Source organism: Stenella coeruleoalba, assembly GCF_951394435.1.
Source record: "Stenella coeruleoalba genome assembly, chromosome: 15".
In the NCBI taxonomy this organism is placed as follows: Eukaryota; Metazoa; Chordata; class Mammalia; order Artiodactyla; family Delphinidae; genus Stenella; species Stenella coeruleoalba.
In genome coordinates, this window is record NC_137161.1 from 49210598 (window position 1) to 49235759 (window position 25162).

General features: G+C 58.8%; 3 protein-coding genes across 9 annotated transcripts in view; 2 read left to right on the forward strand and 1 right to left on the reverse strand.

Annotated features, from left to right (window-relative positions):
- Positions 1-9985, forward strand: part of FAM234A (family with sequence similarity 234 member A) — a 31120-nt gene extending 21135 nt beyond the window's left edge. For 3 of the 4 annotated variants that reach the window (XM_079945673.1, XM_079945672.1, XM_079945670.1), the window contains exons 4-13: positions 5305-5424; positions 5661-5852; positions 6635-6765; positions 6995-7127; positions 7282-7411; positions 7760-7900; positions 8152-8227; positions 8365-8520; positions 8810-8912; positions 9000-9985. In XM_079945673.1, the coding sequence (XP_079801799.1) occupies positions 5305-5424; positions 5661-5852; positions 6635-6765; positions 6995-7127; positions 7282-7411; positions 7760-7900; positions 8152-8227; positions 8365-8520; positions 8810-8912; positions 9000-9211 (1394 nt within the window). In that variant the 3' untranslated portion in view covers positions 9212-9985. The remainder of the gene's footprint in view (positions 1-5304; positions 5425-5660; positions 5853-6634; positions 6766-6994; positions 7128-7281; positions 7412-7759; positions 7901-8151; positions 8228-8364; positions 8521-8809; positions 8913-8999) is intronic. The other variant, XM_079945671.1, reaches the window with a different exon arrangement.
- Positions 9986-10149: 164 nt separating this feature from the next.
- Positions 10150-20371, reverse strand: RGS11 (regulator of G protein signaling 11). 3 transcript variants are annotated; one of them, XM_079945676.1, is made up of 18 exons: positions 20155-20371; positions 19691-19787; positions 19564-19614; positions 19311-19417; positions 18628-18679; positions 18448-18506; positions 18160-18236; positions 17913-17994; positions 16680-16748; positions 15719-15748; positions 15575-15636; positions 15343-15456; positions 15149-15264; positions 14968-15055; positions 14744-14882; positions 11860-11942; positions 11679-11781; positions 10150-10429 (listed from the first exon to the last, which is right to left on the reverse strand). In XM_079945676.1, the coding sequence occupies exons 1-17, from the start codon at positions 20215-20217 to the stop codon at positions 11679-11681; spliced, it is 1392 nt and encodes a 463-aa protein (XP_079801802.1). In that variant the 5' UTR covers positions 20218-20371; the 3' UTR covers positions 10150-10429. The 3 variants fall into 3 exon arrangements, with proteins under 3 accessions (XP_079801802.1, XP_079801801.1, XP_079801800.1); XM_079945675.1 differs by having other exon boundaries at positions 14968-15264; positions 15719-15766; positions 19290-19417; XM_079945674.1 differs by having other exon boundaries at positions 11679-11942; positions 14968-15264.
- A 2257-nt stretch (positions 20372-22628) lies between these two features.
- Positions 22629-25120, forward strand: ARHGDIG (Rho GDP dissociation inhibitor gamma). Of its 2 annotated transcripts, XM_079945966.1 has the most exons (6): positions 22629-22751; positions 23821-24000; positions 24078-24161; positions 24413-24489; positions 24571-24634; positions 24730-25120. In XM_079945966.1, the coding sequence occupies exons 1-6, from the start codon at positions 22679-22681 to the stop codon at positions 24927-24929; spliced, it is 678 nt and encodes a 225-aa protein (XP_079802092.1). In that variant the 5' UTR covers positions 22629-22678; the 3' UTR covers positions 24930-25120. The 2 variants fall into 2 exon arrangements, with proteins under 2 accessions (XP_079802092.1, XP_079802091.1); XM_079945965.1 differs by having other exon boundaries at positions 24413-24634.
- Positions 25121-25162: the final 42 nt, after the last annotated feature.

Below are 25162 nucleotides of genomic sequence, written 5' to 3' on the forward strand. Positions count from 1 at the left end.
CTGTGCAGCTGTCGCCACAATCCAGTGTTTAGCACATCCATCATCTCTACACGATTCCTTGCCCGCAGGCCCCAGCCCCGACTCCAGCCCTGGAGCTGCCAGTGGGCTTGCCATCTCTATACACTTGCTGTTCCTGGACGTTTCGTGTAAATGAAATCATGTAAGATGCATCTTTGGCCTCTCTCACTTACATGAGTTCATCCATGTGGTAGTGTGTTCCTTTGTGTGGACAGACCAGAGTATTCATCCATTGACCAGTTGGTGAATGTTTGCATTGTTTTCAGTTTTTGACTGTTAATGAGTAACACTGCTGTGAATATTTGTGTACAAATCTTTGTGTGGACATATGTCTTATTTCTCTTGGGTAGGTTGCCAGGAGCAGAACTCTTGAACCTCGTGGTAAGTTTGTGTTTGACTCTTGTCACTGCCAGGCCTTCCCCAGAAGCTGCACCGTTTCATGTCCCCACTGGCTGTGTGGGAGAGGATTCTGGCTTCTCCACATCCTAGCCAACACTTGTCATTATCTTTTTTTTTTAATTAATTAATTTGTTTGTTTGTTTTTGGCTGCATTGGGTCTTTGTTGCTGCACAAGGGCTTTCTCTAGTTGCAGTGAGCGAGGGCCACTCCTCGCCGCCGTCACAGGCTTCTCATTGCGGTGGCTTCTCTTGTTGTAGAGCACGGGCTCCAGGCGTGCAGGTTTCAGCAGTTGTGGTGCACGGGCCCAGCTGCTCCGCGGCATGTGGGATCCTCCCGGACCAGGGCTTGAACCCATGTCCCCTGCATTGGCAGGTGGATTCTTAACCACTGCACCACCAGGGAAATCTCTTGTCTTTTTTAGTGTAGCCTTCCTAGTGGGTGTGAAGTGGTACCTAACTGCATTTATAGTCTGCGTTTCCCTGGTGACTAATGATGTTCACATGGGTTATTAGCCATTCTTACGTCATCTTTGGTAATTGTCTATTCAAATCTTCCGCTCACTTAAAAATATAATTGTTTTATTATTGAGTTATAAAAGTTCTTTTAACACAAGATTGTAAATCAACTGTATGTCAATAAAAAAATTTTAAGTTCTTTATATGTTCCAGGTACAAGTCTTTCATCACATATGTGATTTGTGAATATTTGTGACCCATCTGGGGCTTGTCTTTTTATTTTCTATAGTGTTTAGCATGGGTTTTGTTTTTGGGGTCTAAGAACTCTCTGCCTAATGTGAGGTCATGAAGATTTTCTCCTGTTTTTTCTTTGAGAAGCTTTAGAGTTCTCACTGTGCCGTTTAGGTCTGTGATCCATTTCGAGGTGGTTTTTTGTGTAGAGTGTTTGGTGGAAGCAAGTGGCAGGATTTCTAGAAATGGTCACACATGCCTCCCTCCCAGCAGGACCGTCTCAGAGGCATAAGGGCACCTCCCTGCTCTCGGCACTGATGCTGCAGAGCTCCCGTGAGTCTGGGGGTGGGAGGCGTGCATGTCGACAGTGTCGGGAACGTGGTCCTTCCCCCACTGAGTGGCCTGGCGCCTTTGCTGAAACGCATTCAACCATCAGTTGTGTTCTGTCCTTCTGCGTCCTTACACCAGTGCCGCATCGTCTTGATTTCCACAGCTCCACAGACGGAAGTCTTCCAACTCTATTCCTTTATTTCTCCTCAACATTGTTTTGGCTCTTTGGGTCCTTGGCATTTTTATAAAATTTTAGGAGCAGCTTGTCAATTTCTGTAAAAAAGGCTTCTTGGGTTTTAACAGAAATTGTGTAGAATCTATAAATTAGTTTGGGTAGAGTTGCATCATAACAGTATCCAACCTTGCATTCCCCGTGTAGGGAGTTTTACAGTGTTCAGTGGGCAAGTCCTGCACTTCTTTTGTTAAATTTATTCCAAAATGTTCTCTTTTTTTTTTATGAGTACTTTTATCTAAGCATATTTTTTAATTTTATTGAAGTATAGTTGATTTACAGTGTTGTGTTAATTTCTGCTTTGCAGTAAAATGAGTCAGTTGTACATATATATATTCTTTTTCATATTCTTTCCATTATGGTTTATCCCAGGATATTGAATATAGTTCCCTGTACTATGCAGTAGGACCTTGTTGTTTATCCATCCTATACATAATAGTTTGTGTCTGCTAACCCCAAACTCCCAATCCACCCCTCCCCCACCACTGAATATTCTCTTTGATGCTCTTGTGATAGGAATTGTTGTGTGAATTTAATTTTCAAGTTCCCTTTGGTAGTTTATAGAAACACTGCTGGTTATTATATGGACCTTTTAAATTGTGGCCTTGAACTCATTAACTAGACTAGTAGGGGTGTATGTGTGTATTTAGAATTTCCTACGTACAGAATCATGCAATATGCAAAAAAAACGAGAGAGAGACGGTTTTACTTCTTCCTTCCCTTTTATTTCTTTTTCTTGCCTGATTTCATTGCTCGAATCTCCAGTACAATGTCGAACAGATGAGGTGAGAGCAGGTATCTTCCTCCCAATCTTGGGAATAAAACATTACATGTTTCAGCAGTAGGTGTGCTAATAGCTGTAGGCTTTTTGTAGATGCCCTTTATCTGTTTGGGTTTTTATAATGAAAAGGTGTTGGGTTTTGTCAAATGCTTTTTCTCTGTCAGACAACTGTGTGGTTTTTGTCCTTTATTCTGTGAACCTGGCATATCACCTTGATTTTCAGATGTTAAATCAACCTTGCGTTCCTGAGGTATAACCCACTAGATCATGTTGTACCATCACTTCTTCAGGTTGCTGGGTCCAGTTTGCTAGTTTGTGTCTGTATTAGTGAGGGATATTGAACATAGCTTTCCCTCCCTCCCTTTCTTCCCTTTCTTTCTTTCCTTCTTTCATTCTTTCTTTTTTTAGATTATTAGCCCCATTTTATTTTATTTTTTTGGCCATGCCACACGGCTTGTGGGATCTTAGTTCCATGACCAGGGATCGAACCCATGCCCCCTGCAGTAGAAGCATGGAGTTCTAACCTCTGAGCCTTCAGTGAATTCCCAAACACAGCTTTCTTTTCTGGTGATGACTTTGTCCTCATAGACGTGGAGAGAGCAAGGGCCCTCTCTCGTCTCTCCTGATGGTGGGTGAAGCCTTCAGACTGCCCGGAATATGTGGGGTCTTATCAGAACCAACTAGGGTGTCTCACTTTCTGGCCCATCTCCCTATGTGTATCTCACCCTGGAGCTGGCTCCAAAGTTGGCCTCCCCTTGGTCTGCCCCGGAGATCACTCCTGTTTTCAGCCCCCCTGGCAGGAAGCTGCTGCTTTCTAATCTCACCCAGTGTGGTACCTGGCTGATGGAGGGTGAGCATGGGAGCAGCCCAAGGTGAAAGGCCCCAGATGTCCTCTGTTCCAACCCACGGCTCAATAGTGTTTCTTAAATCAGTGTTTCTTGATTTAAGGTGTGCCTTCAGTCTGGTTCCAGTGTCCTGAAATGGGTGCTTTTGACAACTTTGCCTCATTTTACTGTTATTTTTGGAAGAGAGGATTTGTTTGCCAAGCTCTTCACTCCATGATTCTGGAAGTCTTGTGTCTGGTATTCAGTTTTATTTTTAATTATGGTAAAATACACATCACCCAAAAATCGCCATTTTAAAGTGAACAAATAAGTGGCATTCAAACATTCACAACGCTGCACTGACCATCATCACTCTTTTCAAAACCTTTATCATCTCAAACAGATATTCTGTGCCCATCACTCTTTTCAAAACCTTTATCATCTCAAACACAGCAGCTCCCATCCTGCCCTCCTGTCCACCCTCAGGTAACCTCTGTTCCACTTTAGTCTCTAGAATATGCCTGTTCTAAGTACCTCACATAACTGGAATTGTCTGTCTTTTTGTGACTGGCTAATTTCACTGAGCATAATGTCCTCGAGGTTCATCCATGTTGTAGCGTGTTGCAGACTTCATTTCTTTTTATGGGTGAATAATACTCCATTGTATGGATGGATCACATTTTGTTTATCTATTCTTCTATCCATGGACACGGGTTATTTTCACCTTTTGGCTGTTGTAAATAATGCTTCTTTGAACATTCATGTACAAGTAACTGTCTGAGTCCCTGCTTTCATAATTTTATTTTTATTTTTGGCTGTGTTGGGTCTTCGTTGCTGTGCACTGGTTTTCTCTAGTTGCTGTGAGTGGTGGCTGCTTTTCGTTGCGGTGCGTGGGCTTCTCATTGCGGTGGCTTCTCTTGTTGTAGAGCACCGGTTCTAGGGGCCCGGGCTTCAGTAGTTGCAGCACATGGGCTCAGTAGTTGCGGCACGCAGGCCCCAGAGCATTTGGGCTTCGGTAGTTGCATCACGTGGGCTCAGTACTTGTGGCGCACAGGCTGTAGGGCACACGGGCTCAGTAGTTGTGGCTCGCAGGCTCAGTAGTTGTGGCACACAGGCTTAGTTGCTCCGAGGCATGTGGGATCTTCCCGGACCAGGGATTGAACTCGTGTCCCCTGCATTGGCATGCGGATTCTTAACTACTGCGCCACCAGGGAGGTCCCCTCATGGTTTTGGTCTGCATTTCCCTTATTACTAGTGATGTTGAGCATCTTTTCATGTGTTTATGGACTATTTGTATATCTTCTTAGGAGAAACATCTATTCAAGTCTTTTGCCCATTTTTGAATTGGGTTGTTTGCTTTGTTGTTGGGTTGTAGGAGTTCTTTGTATATTCTGGATATTAATCCCTTATCAGAGGTATGGTTTGCAAATATTTTCTCCCCTTCTGTGGTCTGTCTTTTCACTCCCTCGATGGTGTCCTTTGATGAAATACAATTTACTTATTTTTTTCTTTTCCTGCCTGTGCTTTTGGTGTCATATCCAAGAAATCATTGCCAAAACCAATCCCTATGTTTTCTTCTAAGAGTTTTACAGTTTCAGCTGTTAAGTTTAGGTCTTTGATCCATTTTGAATTCATTTTTGTATATGGAGTGAGGTAAGGGCCTCATTTTGTTCCTTTGGTGTTTGATTTTAAAGCATGTAGTTTATCATTTGAGTCCTTGAATGAAGGAAGAGGTAGCCCCTGTGAGTGTGGACATGTGGACTCCAGACCCCAGTCTGATTGGGGAGGGACTTGGCCCTGAGCAGAAGGTGTGCAGAACGTCCATTTGTGATGCCCAGGTGTCCTTAACAACGGACACCCAAGTGATGAAGAATTGCTGCTGCTCTGAAGGGGTGTGGGGCTGCCAGCCCACGAGGAAGCAGCGCTTCCCTGTGGTTGCTCCGTGGGCAGCTGCACCTGGCACTAGCCCCACGGCGCCCAGAGTGGGGCGCGTCAGGCCTGGCCTGGGAAAGTAGCTGGTGGTTTCCTTTTCAGTTGCCTATGACTTTCTGGCCACAGAAGACGTGAACAAGGACAGGATCCAGGATGTTCTCTTTCTTTATAAAAACACCAACAGCAGCAGAAGCAATTTCAGCCTCTCCTGTGCTGATGAAGGTAATTTTGTTTTTACCCAAAAAATGAGCTCCCTGCAGGAGGAGGAATCCCCTCGCCCTCTCGGTTTTGGGGGAAGCAGTTGGTGGAATTTCTGGGAACTTTCATGTCACTCACCTTCCTCACTGGGCTGCTGACCCCATGGGGTCAACACCAGGGATCCAGGGACAGAGCCCAGGGCAGGGCCACAGCACGAGGCCGGCACGCTCAGCCCTGCAGACCTGGGTCTCTCCCTCCAGGCTTTTCCTCCCCCTGCACCTTCGTGGCCGCTGTGTCGGGGGCCAACGGCACCGTCCTCTGGGAGAGGCCCGTGGCCCAGAACAGGGCCCTTGTGGAGTGCGGTGTCCCCCAGCCGAGGGGCAGCGGGGCGTCTTCTGCCTGCATCATCCTCGGCAGACCTGGCCCTTTCATTGCGGTAGACTCGGTCACAGGTAGGCTGCTTCCTGTGTCCCCCAGGCCTCCGCACACGGGTCCGATGCCAGGATGCTCTGAGGAGGGTCAGCCCGGGCTCTTGTGGGCGGTGTGGCTGGATAGGAAGGAAGGCACGGGTGGGAGGGGGACGCCCCATGAGGAGTCACACTTCACTGTCGTCCCCTCCTAAGTCCCGCCTGTGCCTGCGGCATGGCACCTGGAGGGGGTGGGGGCATTGCTGATGCCCGCTCATTGGGCAGGCCCCGGGGATGGGGTGTGTGGGCCTGGCTAGCTCGAGCCCCGAGACCTGCCTTAAGGCAACAGGACCTGGTCCTTTTCCGAAGCCCTAAGGAATTCTGTGCCTTGATGCTAGGTTTGGGGGTAGCAGCACTTCCTTTGTAAGTTGTGGTTTTAAGAGTAGGGAGGAGAATAAAGAGCAAGCTGGAAATATTTTGAGAAGAGAAGAATCTGACTAAACACGGGCGTGGGCAGATCATACTCGGGTCACATGCTGTCAGGTCAGGACCTCAGTCCCCGGGTCCGTCCACAAGGCTGCACTTTCATTCTCGTCCTGTGCACGGGGCAGAGGCTGCATGTGTGACCCCAGTGGGCGGCAGGGAGGCCAGGCCCTGCCCATCTGAGGGGGAGGATCTGCGTCAGCCAAACACTGGAAACAGGATGAGAAGAAAGGAGGGGGCTGTGCTGCCCCAAAGCGACGCTGCTGACACGTGCCTGTGGGCGCCAGGCGGCTACACGCATGTCTTTTTCCATGGCAGCACACGGGCCCTGTGCTTGGTTTTAGGGGAGACCCTGTGGAGCCATCCCAGCAGCTTCGGGGGGAACGTGTCCGTCCTGAGCCCTCTGCTCCAGGTGCCTGACATCGATGCTGACGGGGTCCCAGACCTGCTGGTCCTCACCCAGGAGGAGAACCAGGTACAGCTCTCGTTCCAGCCACTGGCCTCCCCCGCTGCCCCGAGCTCGGGTGCCTGCAGACCCAGCGGGCACTTCTGGGCCCCCCAAGAGTGGCAGAGAGTGCGCTTCCCACTGGTGCCATGGGCACAGCTCTGAGGATGGTGCGGGCGGCCCCACGTCTCCTGGCATCAGACACTGTAGGTTCGACCCAGTGGGTGGGCCTGCTCCCCTTCTCCTCCGTGTGCTGCAGGTCAATGGCTACGTCTATTCAGGCGGCACCGGGCAGCAAGTCGGCCCCCCGGGCAGCCTGGGTGTGGACGGGACCAGCGGCTCCATCCTCTATGTCACCAGTGCAGGTGCCCACTACGTCCTCATCCCCTGCGGTACGTGGCATCCGCTGCCCCAGGGTGGCCTCCCTCGTGGGCCTGCTGGCACCTGGGAGGAAGCAGGTGTGGGGCTGGTGGCTCCCGCTGTCGTTCCAGGGACTGGAAGTCATCACCCGCTGACAGGTCACGCAAGGCTCTTCTTTGTTCACAGGCACCTCCCTCTGCAGCCACTCAGTGAAGGGCCTGTATGAGAAGGCCACCGGGAGGGAGAGCTCGCTCAAGAGCGACCCCCTCTGGGAGGGCAGGCTCAACGCCACCTCCCGCAGGCTGCAGGAGCACAGGTCGGGGGTGTGGGCGCCTGTGCGCGGGGCCCCGGGTGCGAGGAGGAGCCGTAGGGCGGGCACAGGGCCCTTACTTTGTGTCAGGTGTCTGAGGTCGTCCTGGGCTCAGACTCAGTAAACCAGCAAACAGAAGACAAATAAAAACGGGGGAGAAGATGGCCCCCCCGCCCCCGGGCTCACTGGTCCCTGCATCCGGTGAGGGCCTTCCTTGTAGTTTGAAACTGGAGAAGTAAGAAAGATGAGGCTGAGCCCTGGGAGCCTGAGGGAAACAGCCCGGCAGGCATCGCTGGGGAGGGTCCCGTCCCCAACCCTACCCGGGGCCCTATCCCGTCCCTCCTGCCCATGTAGCTCGGGAGCTGTCCGCTACCTGATGAACGTTCCGGGGAAGGTGGGTGAGGACCTGCTTCTTGTGAGTTCCGAGGCCTGCGTGCTGCTGGACGGGCAGGAGCTGGTGCCCAGGTGGACCCTCGGTGCAGCCCAGGTCCTGAGGTATGGGGTCCTTCTCCAGGGAGCTGGGTACCCCAGCGTGTCCCCCCACCCCCACCCCTGGCAGCCCTGGGGACAAGGCCCGTATGCTTCTGCCAGAGGCCACTGCCTGTCACCTGGTGCTACCCTGCCCTTGGGGAGGAGAGTGAGACCCCCTGGCGTCAAAGCTCCGGCCCGTGCAGGTGCGGCCGCAGCCTATCCCAGGTGTCTCCTTCAGAGGCCCGTGTGAGCCCTCCTCTCCACTCTCCTTCCAGAAAACCCATCCTCGGCTACTACAAACCCGACACCCCAGCCATGGTCATTGAGAACGGGACCGGCTCCGAGAGACAGGTTGCGGCACTTGCTCCTGGGTCTCACCTTTGCCCGTAGCTGAGGGAAGCTGGTCTGAGCCATAGGCTGAGCGGGGACCAGAGGCTTCGGTGAGCCGCCCTCTGGGACGCAACCCTGTGCTGCCCCTCCCTCTGCAGATCCTGCTCCTGGACCTCAGCTCTGGGGCTGTCCTGTGGAGCCAGGCTCTCCCAGGCCTCCCCAGGGACCCGCGGTCCGCCAGCCTTCCCACCGCAGACCACCGCTCCGCCTTCTTCTTCTGGGGCCTCCACGAGCTGGCTGGTGCCAACCAGACGGTACAGTCTTGGGTCCTGGTTTGTGGCATGGGGTGGAGCCGGTGGCTGGGTGAGTGCAGATAGATAGAAGCCATGCAGGGTGGGCAGGAAAAGGGGGTCTGGGCTTTCTGGGAGGAAGTGGGTGCGAGGGGTGGCAGCTAGAAGACAACCGAGAAGGGTCAGGGTCAGGTGGGGAAGAGGGGCGGGAGGTGGGTGTTTTGTGGGACGCCGGCGGACACAGCTCTGGGTGTGGTCCCAGTCAGGAGCGTCCAGGAGGGTCAGCCTCATGCCCCCACTGCACTCCCTGCAGGAGCGCGGAGCCGCCGGGCACCACCTGTACATGTTCCACCCCACGCAGCCCGGAGTCCTGCTGGAACTGGCCAACATCTCCACCCCTATTGTCACCTTCCAGGGTGAGTGTGCCCCGCATGGGCCCGGGCCGCCAGCCATGGGAGGCCTGTGCTGGCTGGTCCCGGGACCTGATGGCCATGTCCCCACAGTGGTTCTGCTTGAGCCGAGCCGCCACGCTGCCTACATTCTCCTGACGGGCCCGGCCAGCCCGGATCCACCCGGCCTGGTCTCTGTGGCCAAACACAAGGTGCGGGACCTCATCCCGAGCAGCAAGGTAGTCCGCCTGGCTGAGGGTGGCCCCGACAGCGACCAGGCCGTCAGGGACCGGTTCTCTCGCCTACGGTACCGGAACGAGGCCTAGACGTGGTTTGGCCAGAGCCCGAAGCGGAGGTGGCTGCCGAAATTTCACATCCTGGGAAGTCAGCCCTTCACTGGCTCGGTCTGCACGCCGACTCCCGACCTGGTGACCTGGCGACGCTCTCCACTGGGCCCGTTACCCCAGGGACGTGCCAGGGCCTCTCCCCTCTCCCGCCAGCATGCCAGGTCCTCACTCAGGTCCCCACTCCGAGCCCCACCCAGGTCTCCCTGGGCAGAGCCTGTGCTGGCAGCAGCTCACCCTCACTCCTCCATGCCTGGCCAGAGCCTTGGCTGCAGAATCCCCTCCCTCTTTCTGTCTGAGCCTTGCCTTCTCTGCACTGTCTCCCTGGGGTCGTGGAGCTCAGAGGGTGGTGGGCCCTGGTGGCTTGACGCAGGCCTACACCCTGGTGTGGTTGGTGGTAACTCGCCCTGGAGAGCCCATGACAGGGCCCATGAGGAATGGGTCCTGGGAGGATGTGACAGATGGGCTGCCTTGAGCTGTGAGGGTCCCGAGGACCTGGCCCCAGGATGTGCCCTGGGGTCAGCGTGCACCCCTGGGTACACACTGGAGCTCCTTGTCCCTCAGGGATCCCTGCACCCCTGGGTGTAGCCAGCGGCCCCTCCTTCCTGGTGCTTGGACACCCCCCCACAGTCGGTGTCACCTGATGCAAGACTCACCTCTGTGCCTTGGTCACCCCAGACCCGCCTGGTGCTGTGGGACACAGCCGTGCCCGGACAAAAGCAAGCAGCCTGATGACCGCGGGTGCCTCGGGAAGAAATCAGAATAAACACTGGTTTTGCACTGTCTGGAAAGCCCCATGTGTGCCTGTGTTTGTCTGCTGGATCAGTGGGAAAGGCTGCTGGGGAGGTGAGGCCAGCACCCACACCACCCAATCAATCAGAGGCTGGGAGCGTCCAGCACGGCCTCCAAGTGCATCTCAGGTCTGTGGTTCCCGCCCTGCTCACCCACAGCAGGCTAGGGCAGCCTGTGGGCACTCTCCCACCCGGGACAGGCAGGGGGTCCCCCCCAGCACCTGTGTCCTCCAGGACTGAGCTCTGGTAGCCGCCCAGGCAGCAGGAGCCCAGGGGGCTTCAGTGAGACAAAGGTTTGGGTTACCAAAGTGATGGGGGCTGTTGTGGAGAATCCTGCAGGAATTTCCTGAAGGCGCTTACGTGTGACAAGCCTGCTTCCAGAACCAGGTCTGTTTCTCCTTGTGAAGGCCTGGGAGGCAACAACAAGGCTGAGGTTGAGGGGTTGGATTCCGTGTCCCTGTGAGAAGCCACCCGGGCCCAAGGGCCCAGGTCTGGGTCCACAGCGGAGGATGGAGGAGCCGGCTCTGGGCAGGGACCAGCCTTTAGGTTCCAGGATGATGTGCAGGAGTTTGGGGTCTGGGCCGCCCCGGAGACAACCTCACCAGTGCAGCCTGGACTTGTAAATAAAGCCTGCACTGTGCTCCCTGTCACTGTGACGTCATAGGGCACAGCTGACCCTGGAGAGGCTGGGTTCAACACCAGACAGCCTCCTAGACTCTGTGCTCACTCTCCCCTGGAAGACTCAGGCATCCGTGTGCCACCAGAGCACAAGCTCCCCACTGTCTCCCCAAGTCTGCAGCCTGAGCCCAGCCCAAGGCCTACAGACCCCACACAAGGGATCCTCCACCCACTGCCTCTGACACCTGAACTTCCTGTTGTCCTTCACCACCTCCCTCACCAGTGCATTCCTCACCCACATGCCACACGTGCGTGCACACCCACCACAAGCACATCCACCACATGTGCACCCACCACGATTCGGACCACAGCAGGACAGGCTCGGAGTGAGGACCCAAAGGTCTTTTATTTCTGCGCTGGGAGCGGGAGGGTGTGGGCAGCCCTGAGGGAGGGGTGGCGCTGCCCCAGCTGAGCCAGTCTGGCTGTACTCCCAAAGGAGCAGCTGAGTCTCGGGGGGCCCTCGGAGTGGGGACTCCCTGGTGTCTTTCCCCAGAGGCTCTGCCGCCCTGGCTGTGAACCAGGGCTGGCTGTTGGAGGAGCAACGATGCTGGAGCCATCTCTGTACAACACCGGGGAGAAGCCATGGGCCTCGGGTGGCCACGGAGGTGGAGAGGCCACGGCCCAGTGGGAGCAGCACCTCCCCCTGCATGCCCACGCGCCCTGCTGGAAGCCACCTGACTATGAATCTTGCCCGGGGAGTCACCAGCGGGGTGGGAACCGGCGTGGAATGCCAGGTGTGCTGCCATCTTGTCTCAGTCCAGGGCACCCCTGCCCTGGGAATCAGCACCCGAACAGCCCCTTCTGGGGGAGGGTGTGACAAGGGGAAAGGTGGAAGCCACAGAGGTCGGTGCCCCCGTAAGGCCGGGCGCTCGGGTTCTGAGGGGACTCCCGCGCCAGGGAGTCTCAGTGGCTGCAAGGACCCTGGGCAAGAGGAGTTGATGAGGGCAAGATGGCCCCATTCTGCCCCTGCCCAGGCCCACCTAGGCCTCCCCGTCACCACCCGAGGGCTCCCTGGAGGCAGAGGCAGGAAGGAGAGCAGGGCTGGGGCTGGAATGGCGCGGCTTCCGCATGAACGGGAACACCCTGTGGAGACGAAGGGGCCTGAGCACAGGGCGCCACCCCCGGCATCCCACCTGCCTCCCTGGGCACCACCTGGCTGACCGTCGCTTGGTCTCCGGGGGCACCACGGCCTCCGCCAGCAGGTCTTTGTACAAATCCGACTTCAGGAACCTCGGGTAGGAGTCCTGCAACAGACAGCATCTGGGCCTGATCCCTTCCCACTCCTGGTCTCAGCCAGCACTGCCCAGGCTCCTCCAAGGGCGGGGCCCACAGTGGACTGGGCCGGAGCAGCCTCCCCAGACCAGCCCAAACCGGGTCGGGCTCAGGGAGACGAGCCCCCAACCACGCAGGAGCCCGGTGCCCACACGGGGAGTGAACGTGGCGCCTCCTGCGACAGGGAACCGGTGTCACTAGTTCTTGCAGACGCACAGAGTGAGGCTGGGCATGTGGAGCGGGACAAAGGCAAGGTCGACAAATCCACGGGATTCAATAAAGAGGGACAGGAATCTACGAACCCAGGTGCTTATGTTTTAAAAAGAAAAATACACATTTTAAATTGTTAACTTCTGGTGGAGGGACAGGGGTATAAACAAGATTTAGTTGAATGTACTTTGTAGATTGGATTTTGAAGCTGTGTAGATATTTTATGTAATTATAAAATAAATAAGCAACCCCCAAACACTGAAGGGGGACAAGTGAAGCTGGGCGTCCAGCGGGCGACACCACCCTAGCCACACGTAACCGAGTGTCCAAGGGGCGTCTGAGGGGCTGTGGACAAATGACCGAATAAACAAACAGTAAACGACTCTCAGTCACTGTGAATGGTAGTGTCGTGCTGCTCAGCTGAGCTACTGAGTGAATCTCGAGAAAAAGCAAGTGAGTGAGTATGTTGGCACCACTGAAAACCCAGATGTTCAGTAGGGGAATGAGGAGAGAGAGAGAGAGGCCAAAGAGGTTAAGGAAACTCTATAATCCTGATTCCGAATTAGAAATATCAGTATGAACTCCTGGTATGTTTTATTTAAAACACGTATTTCCTGATTCTGTCCACTGAAAGTCCTGGGAACCATGACCACCCCTGGCACTATGACGGGTCTGATGTGCAGGTCATGGTTTCTGAACACCACCCCCGAGGGAGGGCTGAGGGCCCGAGGAATGGCTGGCTTTAGGTCTGGAGTAGGACAGCCCCTTAGAAAGCTAGGAAGTACCATAGATTTCGGACACGTCACAGGACTCAAGAGCAATCAGCCGGAGAGGGTGGGACCTCTGCACATCCCATGAGACAAGGACTGAAAGGGATTGAAACCCATCAAATATGGTCAAAACGTGAATTTACAATGGTATTAAAAGCATCCGAACCTCACTGACTACCCTTGGCAGATACCAGGGGTCCAACTGCTTATTTTGAAAAGTGGTACTTAAAGAAGGAATCAAGGGACTTCCCTGGTAGTCCAGTGGTAAAGAATCTGCTTTCCAATGCAGGGGACGCAAGTTTGATCCCTGGTCAGGCAACTAGGATCCCACATGCAGCAGGACATCTAAGCCCACGTGCCACACCTCCAGAGCCCATGCGCTCTGGAACCCGAGCGCCACAACTAGAGAAGAGAAAACCCACACGCCACAACTAGAGAGAAGCCCGTGTGCCACAATGAAGACCCGATGCAGCCAAAAAAATTAGGAAAAAAAATATTTAAAAATAATTATGTTTAGGACTTCCCTGGTGGTGCAGTGGTTAAGAATTCACCTGCCAACGCAGGGGACACGGGTTCAACCCCGGTCTGGGAAGATCCCACATGCCGCGGAGCAACTAAGCCCATGCGCCACAACTACTGAAGCCCGCGCACCTAGAGCCTGTGCTCCGCAACAAGAGAAGCCACCACAATGAGAAGCCCGCTCACCGCAACGAAGAGTAGCCCCCGCCCGCCGCAACTAGAGAAAGCCCGCGCACAGCAGCAACAGACCCCAACGCAGCCATAAATAAATAAATAAATATGTTTAAAGGAGGAATCAAGCCTCGGTCCTGCCTTTCCTCTATGATCGGTACCACTGGGCCAGCAACGAGCAGAGAGAGGAGGCGTCAGAACAGGGAGGCAGTGATGGGTTAGAACATCCCATACCCTCATGAAATCATGGATCTGGGCCAGACTGTCAAGGCTGCTTTCACCACAAAAGAGAGAGAGCTGGACTGACATCCCTCCTGAGTGGAGAACACATCGGACACCACCTCTGAAGTAACTATTCCCGACCAAACCGAACCAACAACAACAAAACTGAAAACAATGTGATCAAGGAACACAGTGTCCACAGAAGCTGGAGAAAGGAGCACGGATTCTCCCCTGGAGGCTCCAGAAGAAACCAGTCTGCTCTCACCCTGATCTCAGCCCCGAGACCCCATCAGGCTTCTACACTCCACAGCACAGAGAATAAGCAGCAGCGGGAAACTAGCCTGAGGTCACATGGGGAAGGGGACGCGACTGGCCACTCGAGGGCATTGAGTAAATACTGCTGGTGTTTCGTGTGTGATGCTGGCCTCTGCAGCCATGTTGAACGGGAAGCGGTGGCCGTGTCCTTTAAGGGAACTTCCTGCAATACCTACAGACAGGAAGTCTGGAAATGGCTTTAAAGTCGCGGGGCGGGGTGGTGGTGTGTGGTAGGCCACTGGACAGGATGGACCGTGAGTCCAGATGGGCCCCGAGTCGACAGTTTGTGAAGGTGGGCTGTAGGTACGTGGGGATTCGTCATTTACTTTTTGTTCATATTTGACCTTTTCCACGTTAGAACACTTTACAACCACGGCTGGACAAGCCCTGCAGCTGCCCTGAGCCTCGGTTTGCTGCTCTGTAAAGCGCAGTGTGAGCTGCGGGACTAAGCTGGCAGGAGCCACGGGGAGCAGGTGCGGACCAGCCTCTGAGCTGTGGCCACTGAAGCCACCTGACACTGGCTTGGGGCGGGGGGGGGGGGGGGCGGCGAGGGAGGAGGCGCCTACCTTCTTCATCAGCATGTAGATATGCAGCTGGGCATCGTCCAGCACATGGCGGTGCGGCCGGCCCAGGCCCACCAGCGTCCGCTCCATCGTCCGGCTGTCAATGTTGACCCAGCGGGCAGCACCGGGGGCCAGGAACTGCCTGGCATGGGAGAGAGGAGCCCCGGTGGGTCTGGGCCATTTGGGCTGGCCGCTGCCCGCCCCCCGCCCCACCCTGCGGCACTCACTGGTACACGGCGTCCACCAGGGCGGGGACCTGGGCCTGCCCTCCGTGGCGCAGCTCCTCACAGGCCTCCCAGAAGCTGAGGTTCTCAGCTGGGGGTCCGGGCACGGGGTCAGGCCCACCCCATGCTGGTGGAAACCTGGGGGGGGGGGCTCGAGCAGGGAGCAGGGGCGGGGGCTTCTCACCACTGAACTCTTTACTGAGAAAGTCCATGAAATGGGCCCGTCCCACAGGGTCTTCCAAGAGTTCCCGGAAGCTGAAGGCCCACTGCTCCACACGGAGCCTTGTGGGCACGGCCGCGCTGGGGGAGGGGCGGGTGGGTCAGGAGCACGAGGAAGGCAGGGGCACACCTGCAGCTCCTGGCCCACCCCGGGCTCACCTGGGTGCATTCATGGCCCAGTAGGTATCGTTGTCTGTGACCCAGGGGTTGCTGGGCAGGCACCCCGACATGATGGGGTCGTGCGGCCCACGCTGGCTGCTAAATTTCAGGTACCTGGGGGTGGAGGGTGGTGCCAGGGCCAGTGCAGGGAGTGCTGTGGGGACGAGGGCACTGGAGGAGGGGTTTGGGCTCTGGGCTGGGGGTCTCCAGCCACCACCCCCATCCCACTCACGCCTCGAGGCAGACGGAAGACTTCACCCGGGCCCTGCCCAGTGCCTTTCGTAAGCACTCGACCTAAGATGGGAGACCTGTGAGGGGCGCCGGGGCTGGGAGCCACCAGCCCACCCCTCCCCTCCCTTCTGCCCCCAGGACCTACCTCCCGCCTGTAGAAATCCACGGTCTTGGTCTGGAAGGGGCCAGTGGGCTGCAGTTAGAAGGCAGGTCCCTATAGGGACTGACATCCCACCCCTGCCCTGCCCTCCGGAGCCCTGGCCTCTAATGCAGGGGTCTGACTTTCCAGGACGCCTCCTGGGGCCTCAAGTCTGGACGTTTCGGGGTGTTCACCAAGCCCTCAGGTGCTCAAAGTTGCCTTGAGTTTCCCCAACTGTCACTATTTCATGTTTTCAAATGTACTGAAGGGAAGGGAGGGCAGACAGCACCCTCAGGATGCTTGTGGTGCCAACCTCTCCTCTCAGCTATCTGCGTGACTTTGCTGGAAATCACAAACCTGTGACCGTGAACTATGATTTTGAAGTCAGGAAGATGTTTTCTCAGAAAAGTACTAGATGACTCCGCTCTATGTTTTGGGTGTCGTGGGATCTGACCGAGGACTCTGCTGCTACAAAGTTCGGACACGTGTCCTGGTCCAATTCCATCCAGTTTGGAGGCTTTGGAGGCGCATGGTTCATTCGGCCCTGGTTGCTCGGGCCCGTGGCCCTGCTCGCCACCCCTCCAAGTCCCCACAGACCCTGATGCTGCCCTAGCCTGGGGGAAAAGACCCCCTCCCCCCATAGGGTCTACTGTACTTACTTGCACCCAGGGCGGCAGGTGGGAGGTGAGAGAGAGCGAGAGTTAGCAGGGGGCTGGGAGTCGGGGCAGTGAGCTGGGGAGCAAAGCAGGAGACTTGGAGTGACTGAATCATGGGACATTTGGATGGACAAGTGGACAGGTGGGTGGGCAGCCCCCAAGCAGTCCCCTAGTGGTGGAGTGGGTGGAGTGGTGGGGTAAAGTGGCAGGGGGGGAGGTGGAGGGGTTAAGGGAGGTGGGGGCACATGGAGCGGAGGGCACTGTGCAGGGGTGGGGAGTGGGCTGGGGGTGTGTGCATGCAGGGTCCTCACCATCTGCACTCGCCCAGCAGTGCAGGAATTCCGCTCTGGACCTTGCTCCAGCACGCTGGGGACCCCGGGCTGCAGAGGGGGGATGAGATGAAGCGGGGGCACAGCTCAGGCAGGCTGCTGAGACCCTCCTAACCCCATACACTGAAGCTCTGCGCCCATGTCAGGCCCTAATGTGGAAACATGCTCAGGGGAACTCGGGACCTGTATGCTCTCTGCCCATCCCCACCCCAGGGCACCCTCCCTGTCTAGCCCACCCTGGTCCCCTCTCCAGCCCCTCACCCAGCTCCTGGCTCCTAAAGCGAAGTCTGTGACCTGCCCCCAAGCCCTTGTTCTTCCTCGCCTCAGCCAAACTCACCTCCGAGCTCCTGGCTGCTCAGGCCAGAACCCCAGCCCTACCTGAGACAGCCCCTCTGGCCGCACCTCGTCCTGACCACCCCGTCCCCAGACACACATGCCTCCCCGGAGGCCACGGGCGCCATTACTGGTCCCTCCACAGGACCACCGCCGGCCCTCAGCCCACTGCTCAGCCTTGGCCACACCCACTCCACCCTCAACGCCTGAGACCCCGTGACCCTCAGGTGGAAGATTAAGGGTCATTTTCCCAGAGGCACTACCCACACCTGATGAGGTAATCAGGCCCCTGGGTTCCTCTCTGTTTTTCTTCGTGGAGTATTTTCCCCCGGAGCTTCTATTCAGGGTCCGCTGTGACTGCCCCTCACAGCACACATCTGTGTCTACTGGTCTCTCCACTGCCCCGCACAGTAGGGGGACCTCAACCCACCTGCCAGGCCCACGGATCTGGGTAAGGCCTGACCCAGGCCAGCACCCCAGAAGCTCTTGGCCTATGACCTCAGTCCCTCATGCTGCAGCTGAGCCTGCCCCCACTCACCTCCCCCAACCCCAAGGGCCTTCAGGTGCCCTCACTCACCACCACACACCCCCCACCCCCACCCCACCCAGGGCCTTCAGGTGCCCACATTCTGCTTCCTTAGACCCAGAGAGAAGCTGCTGTGTCCTAGTCTGTGGGTGGGGGCAGCTCAGGCCTGGCCTTGTGACCTCTGGGTTCTCATGAACCACAGAAAAAGAACTTCCTGTCACCTGACAGGATCCCTAAAAGCATGTCCTTCCCAGGGGTCAGAAAGCAGGTCCTCCTCAGCGAGCACCTGAGGAGGCACACTGACCGCTAGCAGGACTCCGCTGCTGTCCAAGGACCACCCCCCACAAGGGGCTCACCGGGGGCCTGTTCACCAGCCAGTACGTCTGCTCCTGGCATGCGATGACCAGCCTGTCCCCCTTCCTGCGCTGCTTAGCTGCCCTGGGGGGGGGTAGGCAGAGCTGGGGGGACACTGTACCCACCACCTCACCCCCCACTTCAGGCCGAGGCCTGGGCAGGCAGCCAAGCCTGTGTGTGCTGTTTCTGGTCCCAGGGCTGCCAGTGCCTGGGCCGGGGGCGTGCGGGGCATGCAGGGCGTGGTCTCACCACAGCTGCTCTCTCGCCTGCATCACTACCAGGTCCCACGTGTGGCTGATCTTCCTGTGCAGCTGGTCATAGTGCTCCTGCGGAGTGTTGAGGTCTCCAGCGGGAAACTCCCTCCGGTGCCCAGCTCTGGGGTGTGGACTTCCCACCTCCCCTCTGAGACCACCTAGGGTGTTTGTGCTTGTGTATCCACATCACCCTGGGGTCTGGGCTGTGTGCTCTAGGGCCACAAGTAGGGACTGGGTTCCTCTGGCTGGATTCAGCCTGGGAGGGGTGGGGAGGGTGTCCCACCTTTTCGTGGTCAAACAGGCCCCCCCGCTTTCGGATGTTCTTCTTGGCCAGGTAGATGGCTGGAAGGACAGGGCACAGGTTGCAGAGGAGCAATGTCAGCTCCCCCTCCCCTGTGGCATCCCACCTGCAGCCACCAGTCCTGGGAGTTTGTCCCTGGCTAGCCCACCCCTCCTCACTCACCATAGTCCAGCTCAGCGGCTGGCCACAGGGTGCTCATCCAGAAATAGGGCGTCTGGTGTGGTGCAAGGACAAAGGTATCTGTGACCTTCTGGGCCTTCCCCGCCCCAAGAGTCATCCCCACCCTCTCAGCTCCCTTGGGAGGAGACTGGGCTGGCTGGGGGGTATCTTCCCACTGTCCCAAGGCTCAGCTGACCATCCACCATTCCGTCCACCTGGACCGAGCTGCGCTTGGTTCACTGACTCTGGGCTCCCTGCCCAGGCCCAGGAGGTAGTTGTAGTGCTGGGGGGGTGGGGACTGAGGGCAGGCCCTGCCAGGGTCCCTGGTGTGGCCAGGGAGGGCAGGAGGGGGGGCTCCATCATGATTGAGGACGCACACTGAGGTGCAGGGATCCTGTCCTTAGGCCCCTTCTTCAGGGCTGGGGCCTAAGGACCCCGGGTAAGCTGGTGGAGTCCTCTGCAGGTACTACCCCTTATGGGGCCCTGCTAAAGGTCCCTCCCCTTAACTTGGTCTTTCTGTCACAGGGACGCTTCCAGTCCAGGCCTTTTGGGGAGGGGGCAGTGGACCACAAGATCTGCAGTGACATCACAGGTCCTGCTCCTGCCCCAGCCCCACCCCTTCCAGGAGTGTCTGCCAAGGCGCTGCCTGGTGGGATGGGTCCTACCTGCTCCCAGTTGAGCCTGACCTGAAACCTATAGGGCGTTTCATCCAGCCGGAGCTCGAGGTGGCAGGGGTCTCGCAGTGGGTATAGGTAGCCATGCCGCACTAGGAGGGTGCCCAGGTGCAGGGCCTCTGGGGAGCAAGGTGGTGAATTCTTAGTGGGGGGAGCCGAGCCGGGTCCCCCAGCACAGTGGGCTTGGCCCCAGCCCTAGGCCATCAGCACAGCGACCCCAGGGCCGGGTATGGGGTGCAGGAAGAGCAGCGGGCTGACCCCTTACCCTCCTCTGTGATGCAGTACTTGTGGATCAACCACTCCATGATGTCGTTGCCTGCATAGCAGAGACTGGGGTAGGGGGAGGCCGAGGCAGGGCCGGCACACCCCGCCCCACCCCTGCAACACCTCACCAGTCACTGCGTGAGGAATGACGGTGATGAGCAGGCGCTGGCTCCGCATCTTCACGCCCTGGTCGGGGTCCTGCATACTCACGACCATCCGCTCCATCTGGGCAAAGGAGGTTGAGGGCCTGCGGTGGCCTCCTACCCCACCCCCATATCCAGATGCCCCGGAACAGCCCGGGATGCGCCGGATCAGTGTGCTTGAAGGAGATTAACGCTCACTGATGGTGGGATTTCAGGCCGTGGCTGACCGCGGAGGCGAGGGGGGGCGCGAGCGAGCGGCGACCCCAACCCCGGGGTCTCCGCCGCCCCACCCCGCTCACACAGTGCCATCGCCTCAGACCCGCGTCCACACTCGCGCGCTCGCGTAGTGTCCACACTCGCGTGCACCCGCACTCACTCCTCTCCTGCCCCTCCCGGCCTCGCGTGTCGGGAAATCGGGGGGCGGGGGCGGGCGGGATCCCGGCACCCACCTTGCTCAGATGCGGCCTCTGCGCGCGGCGGAGCCCGCCGTGGGACGCGGGGCCGGCGGCCATGGCTGAGGCAGGCCCAGCGGGGCGAGGGTGTCCGGCCGCCCCGCCCCGCCCCTCCCCTCCCCTCGCCTCCTCTCCCGGGCCGCCGCCCCGCCCGCGAGTTAACCCTCCGCAGCGCGGGGTCTGGGGTCTGGGGACGCGCGTCCGATCATCCACCTCGAGCAGGATCCCCTCACGTCACGAGAAACCGAGGCCCGTGCCCGCGGGAGCTTGCCTGGAGCTTCGAGAGGGGGCTTGGACCCACCCGGACAGCGTGGGGGGAATCAGCCTCTGCTGGGACGGCGGTGGGGGAGGCTCAGAGGTGGGGTGGGAACTCAGGGAAAGGATGGGGACTCAGAAAAGGGGAGAGGGGACTTGTGGGAAAGGAGGGCTGGGGTGGAGGATAACCGTTTAGGGTCACTGTAACCCCTCCCCCATACCCACCTCCTGTGTGGCGCCCCAGGATGTGGGCGACCAGTGGTTCAGGGGCTGTAAGGTCTGGGTGAGGGGTCGAACTGCCCTAGGAGTGTGTCCCTGCAACTGTGACACTGTCCCTGCCACATGCAGGTGCTACCGGGCTGGTATGACACTGCGTGGCTGCATAGGTGTGCTGGGCGGGGGCCCTTGAGGCCTGGGGAAATATGGCAGGCAGCTCACTTCCCCTCTGCTGCACCGATGATGCCTGGGGCACCAGTTGGGGAACAGACAGAGACCCCACCCGGGTTACCCCGAAACTGTGGGAGACTGTGGGAGGGGGCTTTACTGGGAGAGAAGGTCTCAACACCTGCCCCCCAAGATTCGTGGGCAGCCTCTGGGCTCAGGGCCCAGCCTGGCCGTTTCTCTCCCTCCTCCAACAGCTTGGCCACCCACACCCCTTTTGTTGGGGCCATTTTAAAGTGGTGCAAACAGGTCTATTTCTGATTTTTAGGTGCTTGGGGCAGGGCAGGATGTCGGGGTTAGCCTTTGGCCAGAGCCTCCGACATGGCCATCTGAACCCATTTCCAGTGCAGGCAAAGCCATGTCCAGGCTGAGCTGGGGCAGGGGTACTGGAGGGGTGTTCTACCCTTCCCAGGTGCCATTCTCCTTTACATGCCAGTGAAATTCTCTCACCCAGCCCCACCCACACAGGTGGGGTCAGGCTGGCACCAGGCCTGGCTGTCCTCTCTTCATGGATGGGCTTCTAGAGAGGCTGAAGGCCCCCAGAGGCCAGAGCTATCCCCAGCCTGGGGACAAGTGGCTTCCCTGACCACCCCAGGGAAGGGGCAGCAGGATGTGACCCTAGAAGGGCTGGGCTCCAGCTGGGGAGATCCTGCCTTGGAAAGACTGTGGGCAGGTGCGGCTCCAAGGGGGACAGTCCCCACCCTAGCACACGTGCCTCCCGCACCCACGGCCTGCTGGCCTCCTTCTCAGATAGGGGGCTCCTTTGGGCCAGGGCAGATCTGATCCTTGGGTGTCCTCAGAAATGGGGGGGCGGAGGGGTGTAAGGAAGCAGGGGGACTCTAGCTGGTGTTCTGCCTCCCCCTCCACTTTGACCCAGCTGTCCCCAGCCTCAGGTCCAGCTCACCCCTGCCCCTGCCCCGCTGACCCCCATCCACCTATCACAAGGTCTGTTTAGGCATCAAGACCAGAGGCCCCTTCTGTGCGCCCCTCTCAGCACTCCACCACCCCGTTCTGTTTCAGATCAGTGTCCTTTTCTCCCCAAGGACGGGGGCCTCTGAGCATAGAGCATGCAAAGACACCTCCACCCCCCGCCATGCTCACACAGCCCAGTCAATAAACACTGGAATAATGGCTGTGTCTCCAGACTGCACCTCACTGTGTGTGTGGACACTGGCCCCTCCGTGCTGATGCCTGTGAACCTCTGGGGTGCGGGGCCAGGAGGCTGTGCATACACACACAGCATCCCCCACCCCACAAGGCTGGGCAGACTCCAGGAGTCCCCTCTGCCCAGACATAAATAAGCTCCAGCGGGGGTGGGAGTAGGGGGAGGGTGAGGGACTGTCGGGCCCCAGGTGCGGCCTGCGCTGCCTGCAGGTAACGAGAGCCTGGGGACTTGGTGGGGGGGACGCACCTGCTCCACTCGCGCCCCCAGCCCCACCAGCCCCGCCCAGAGGGCTTCCCCAGAGACTCCCCAGACTCCGGGCGGCGCCACGGGGTGGGGCAGCCCTGATGGCCAGAGCCGGGTGCAGGCGGGGCGGGATGCTGGGACCGTGACTGCGGCGGCTGTGCGGGGTCCCAGTGCGCCCGCGGCGGGGACGACCGAGTGCCGGCGCCAAGCGGGCGACACGCGCGTCTCTGCGGGGCTGCGCGGGGTCCGCGGAGCGGCTGGGGGCGCGCGGCGCGGGCGCGGCGCTGGGCGCGGGGGGCGCTCCCGGCCGGGATGAGCTCACCGCAGTCGCGCCGGGGCTGAGCGCCGAGCCGGGCGGCGGCGGGGCGGGCGGCGGCTCCTCGGCGGCTCGGCGGCGGGGCCGGGCCGCGGGCCACCATGCTGGGCCTGGACGCGTGTGAGCTGGGGGCGCAGCTGCTGGAGCTGCTCCGGCTGGCGCTGTGCGCCCGAGGTGAGCGGGCCGTGGCCAGGGCGGCCACGTGGGCGGGGGGCTCAGCCCGGGGCGCGGCGGCTTCTCCCCCGCGGAAACTTTGGGGGCGCTCGTGGGGACCTCGCGGCGGGGTCCCCCGGCAGGGCTCTGGTGGGGGTGGGGGGCTTCGTCCAGGCCAGACACTCATGGGGCAAGGGATCAAGAGTGGGCGGGTCTGTTTGTGAAGCCAGGGTAGCAGGGGGGCCCTCTCCCCGTGGGAACCTGCCCCTGAGGTCCCATCTCCCTTGGGTGGGGCTGGGGCTCCTTCAGGGAGGGTGTGGATCCCGGGAAAGACTGGAGCGCAGTGGGCAGGGACTCGGAAAGACCCTGCCCCAAGGCACCATGGGAGCTTCTCCTAGGACTGTGGGAAGGGCTCAGAAAGACCCCTGCGTTAAGGCGCCAGGGGAAGGGGCTTAGCTGACTGGGTCTGGAGGCACCTGGGGAGGTGGCCTCGGAGCATAAGTTGAGGGGTTTAGAGAGAACCACCCCTACCCTTCAGGAGCATTATGGGGAGGAACTCCCAAGACTGTGGGGAGGCATTCAGGGAACGCAGTCCCTGAGCAGGGTGGTGGGGACCCTGAGAGGTGTCCGAGAGCCTTATGGGAATATGGGAAGAGGCCTAGGGCACTGGGGACCCTAGAGAGCAGCGAAAAGGCAGAGCCTCTGCTCTAGAGAAGACCTCAGCGGTCACCACTCTGTAGTGGTGGACCCTATCCCTTGGGGCTGTCCCCCATTTGGGGTCTTCCTTCCCCCTACAGTCAGGGAGGGGCCTGGGATGAATGGGTGGGGCAGGAGGATGCAGCTGGAGCCTCCAGGGATCACCTGCCTCCATCTCTTGGGAGGCTTCTCCACTCCCCAGGCCCTTCCCCAAGAGGCTGGGTTTGGGCGCTGCTCTGCATCTTCTCGGCCCACCCCTCTCCCAGAGCTCTCACCGGACTCCTGTTAAGTTCCTTCCTTTGGGCAGTGGGAGGTCCAGCTGGCCAGACGGCAGGCTCCAGCAAATGCCAGGTCAGCTGGCAGCAGCTGCTCACACACCCTCCCCGACCCCCAGTCCTTCTGACGGACAAGGAGAAGGGGCAGCTGCCGCCAGATGAGGTGCTGGATGAGGCCGTGCCAGAGTACCGGGCCCCGGGGAGGAAAAGCCTCCTGGAGATCCAGCAGCTGGACCCGGACGACGAGAGCCTGGTTAATTACAAGCGGGCGTTGCTGGGGCCTGAGCCGCCTGCCGTGGGTATGCCTATGCCCTGGGCTGGGGTGGGGAGGGTGGGTTAGGGTTAGGGCACCTGTACACTTCTGGTTTCTCTTCAGACCCAAGCCTGCCCAACGTGCAGGTGACCAGCCTGACACTGATGTCTGAGCAGGCCCCAGGGCCCATCACCATGGACCTCACAGGTAACTCCCAGGATGCCTGGTGCAACCCTGAGCCCCAGGCAGGGACCTCACAGGTAACCCCCTCCGCAAAATACAAACTGATCTTTGGGGTAGAGACCTGGGCTCGTTGCCATGTACCTCTTAGGACCCCCCCATGCCCAATCCCAAGTACTCAGACCTAGACCTCACAGGTACAGGCCCCCCATGGGGGCTCCTGGGGCAGGGTCTCAGCCATCACAGGAGTTCACACTTAGCTGCACTTTCCCTAACAGGGGAGTTGGCTGCGCTGAAAAACCGGGTGTTTGTCCTGAAGGAGGGTGTTGATTACAAAGTGAAGATTACCTTCAAGGTGAGGGAGCTGTCACGAGGGACACCAGCCAGCCACAGGCCCAGCCCCCCCAGGTTCCCCCTAACACCGTCTGTCCTTCAGGTCAATAAGGAGATCGTCAGTGGCCTCAAGTGTCTGCATCACACCTACCGCCAGGGCCTGCGAGGTGAGGGCTGCGTGGAGGGGGCAGCCCAGGGGGAAGGCTCGGGGTGGGGGCCAGTGGGGCAGAGGGCAGCCCCTGACACCCTCGCCCTCCCCCAGTGGACAAAGCCGTCTACATGGTGGGCAGCTATGGCCCGAGCGCCCAGGAGTACGAGTTTGTGACTCCGTTAGAGGAAGCGCCCCGGGGCGTGCTGGTGCGGGGTGCCTACGTGGTCACGTCCTTCTTCACCGATGACGACAGGACCCCCCACCTGTCCTGGGAGTGGGGCCTCCACATCTGCCAGGACTGGGAGAGCTGAGTGCCCCCTGCCCCAGGGCTGTGTTCCCACTTGCGGTCCTGGTCTCCCCCACCTCTGTCAGTCGCTGCAAGGGACCCCTGACCATTCCCCGGCCCCCTCAGTGGCCAGACCCCCCTGCCCTCTGTCCTGTCCCGGGATGTCCCCTCCCCAGGCCTGGCACTGTGCCCTGAACAGTCCTATTAAACGTTGCTCTGTCTTGGTGCCCTCGGTGTCGCCTGTCTGCCTCCCCGCCC

Excerpts from the sequence above, each read along its gene's own strand:
- ARHGDIG (XM_079945965.1), top strand. The coding sequence starts at position 22,679 with ATGCTGGGCCTGGACGCGTGTGAGCTGGGGGCGCAGCTGCTGGAGCTG. Across the intron at positions 22,752-23,820 it reads GCTGGCGCTGTGCGCCCGAG|TCCTTCTGACGGACAAGGAG; the intron begins GTGAGCGGGCCG and ends CCCGACCCCCAG. Across the intron at positions 24,001-24,077 it reads GCCTGAGCCGCCTGCCGTGG|ACCCAAGCCTGCCCAACGTG; the intron begins GTATGCCTATGC and ends GTTTCTCTTCAG.
- RGS11 (XM_079945674.1), bottom strand. The coding sequence starts at position 20,217 with ATGGCCGCCGGCCCCGCGTCCCACGGCGGGCTCCGCCGCGCGCAGAGG. Across the intron at positions 18,237-18,447 it reads GCCTGTTTGACCACGAAAAG|GAGCACTATGACCAGCTGCA; the intron begins GTGGGACACCCT and ends AACACTCCGCAG. Across the intron at positions 15,457-15,574 it reads TCTTCCGTCTGCCTCGAGGC|GTACCTGAAATTTAGCAGCC; the intron begins GTGAGTGGGATG and ends CTCCACCCCCAG.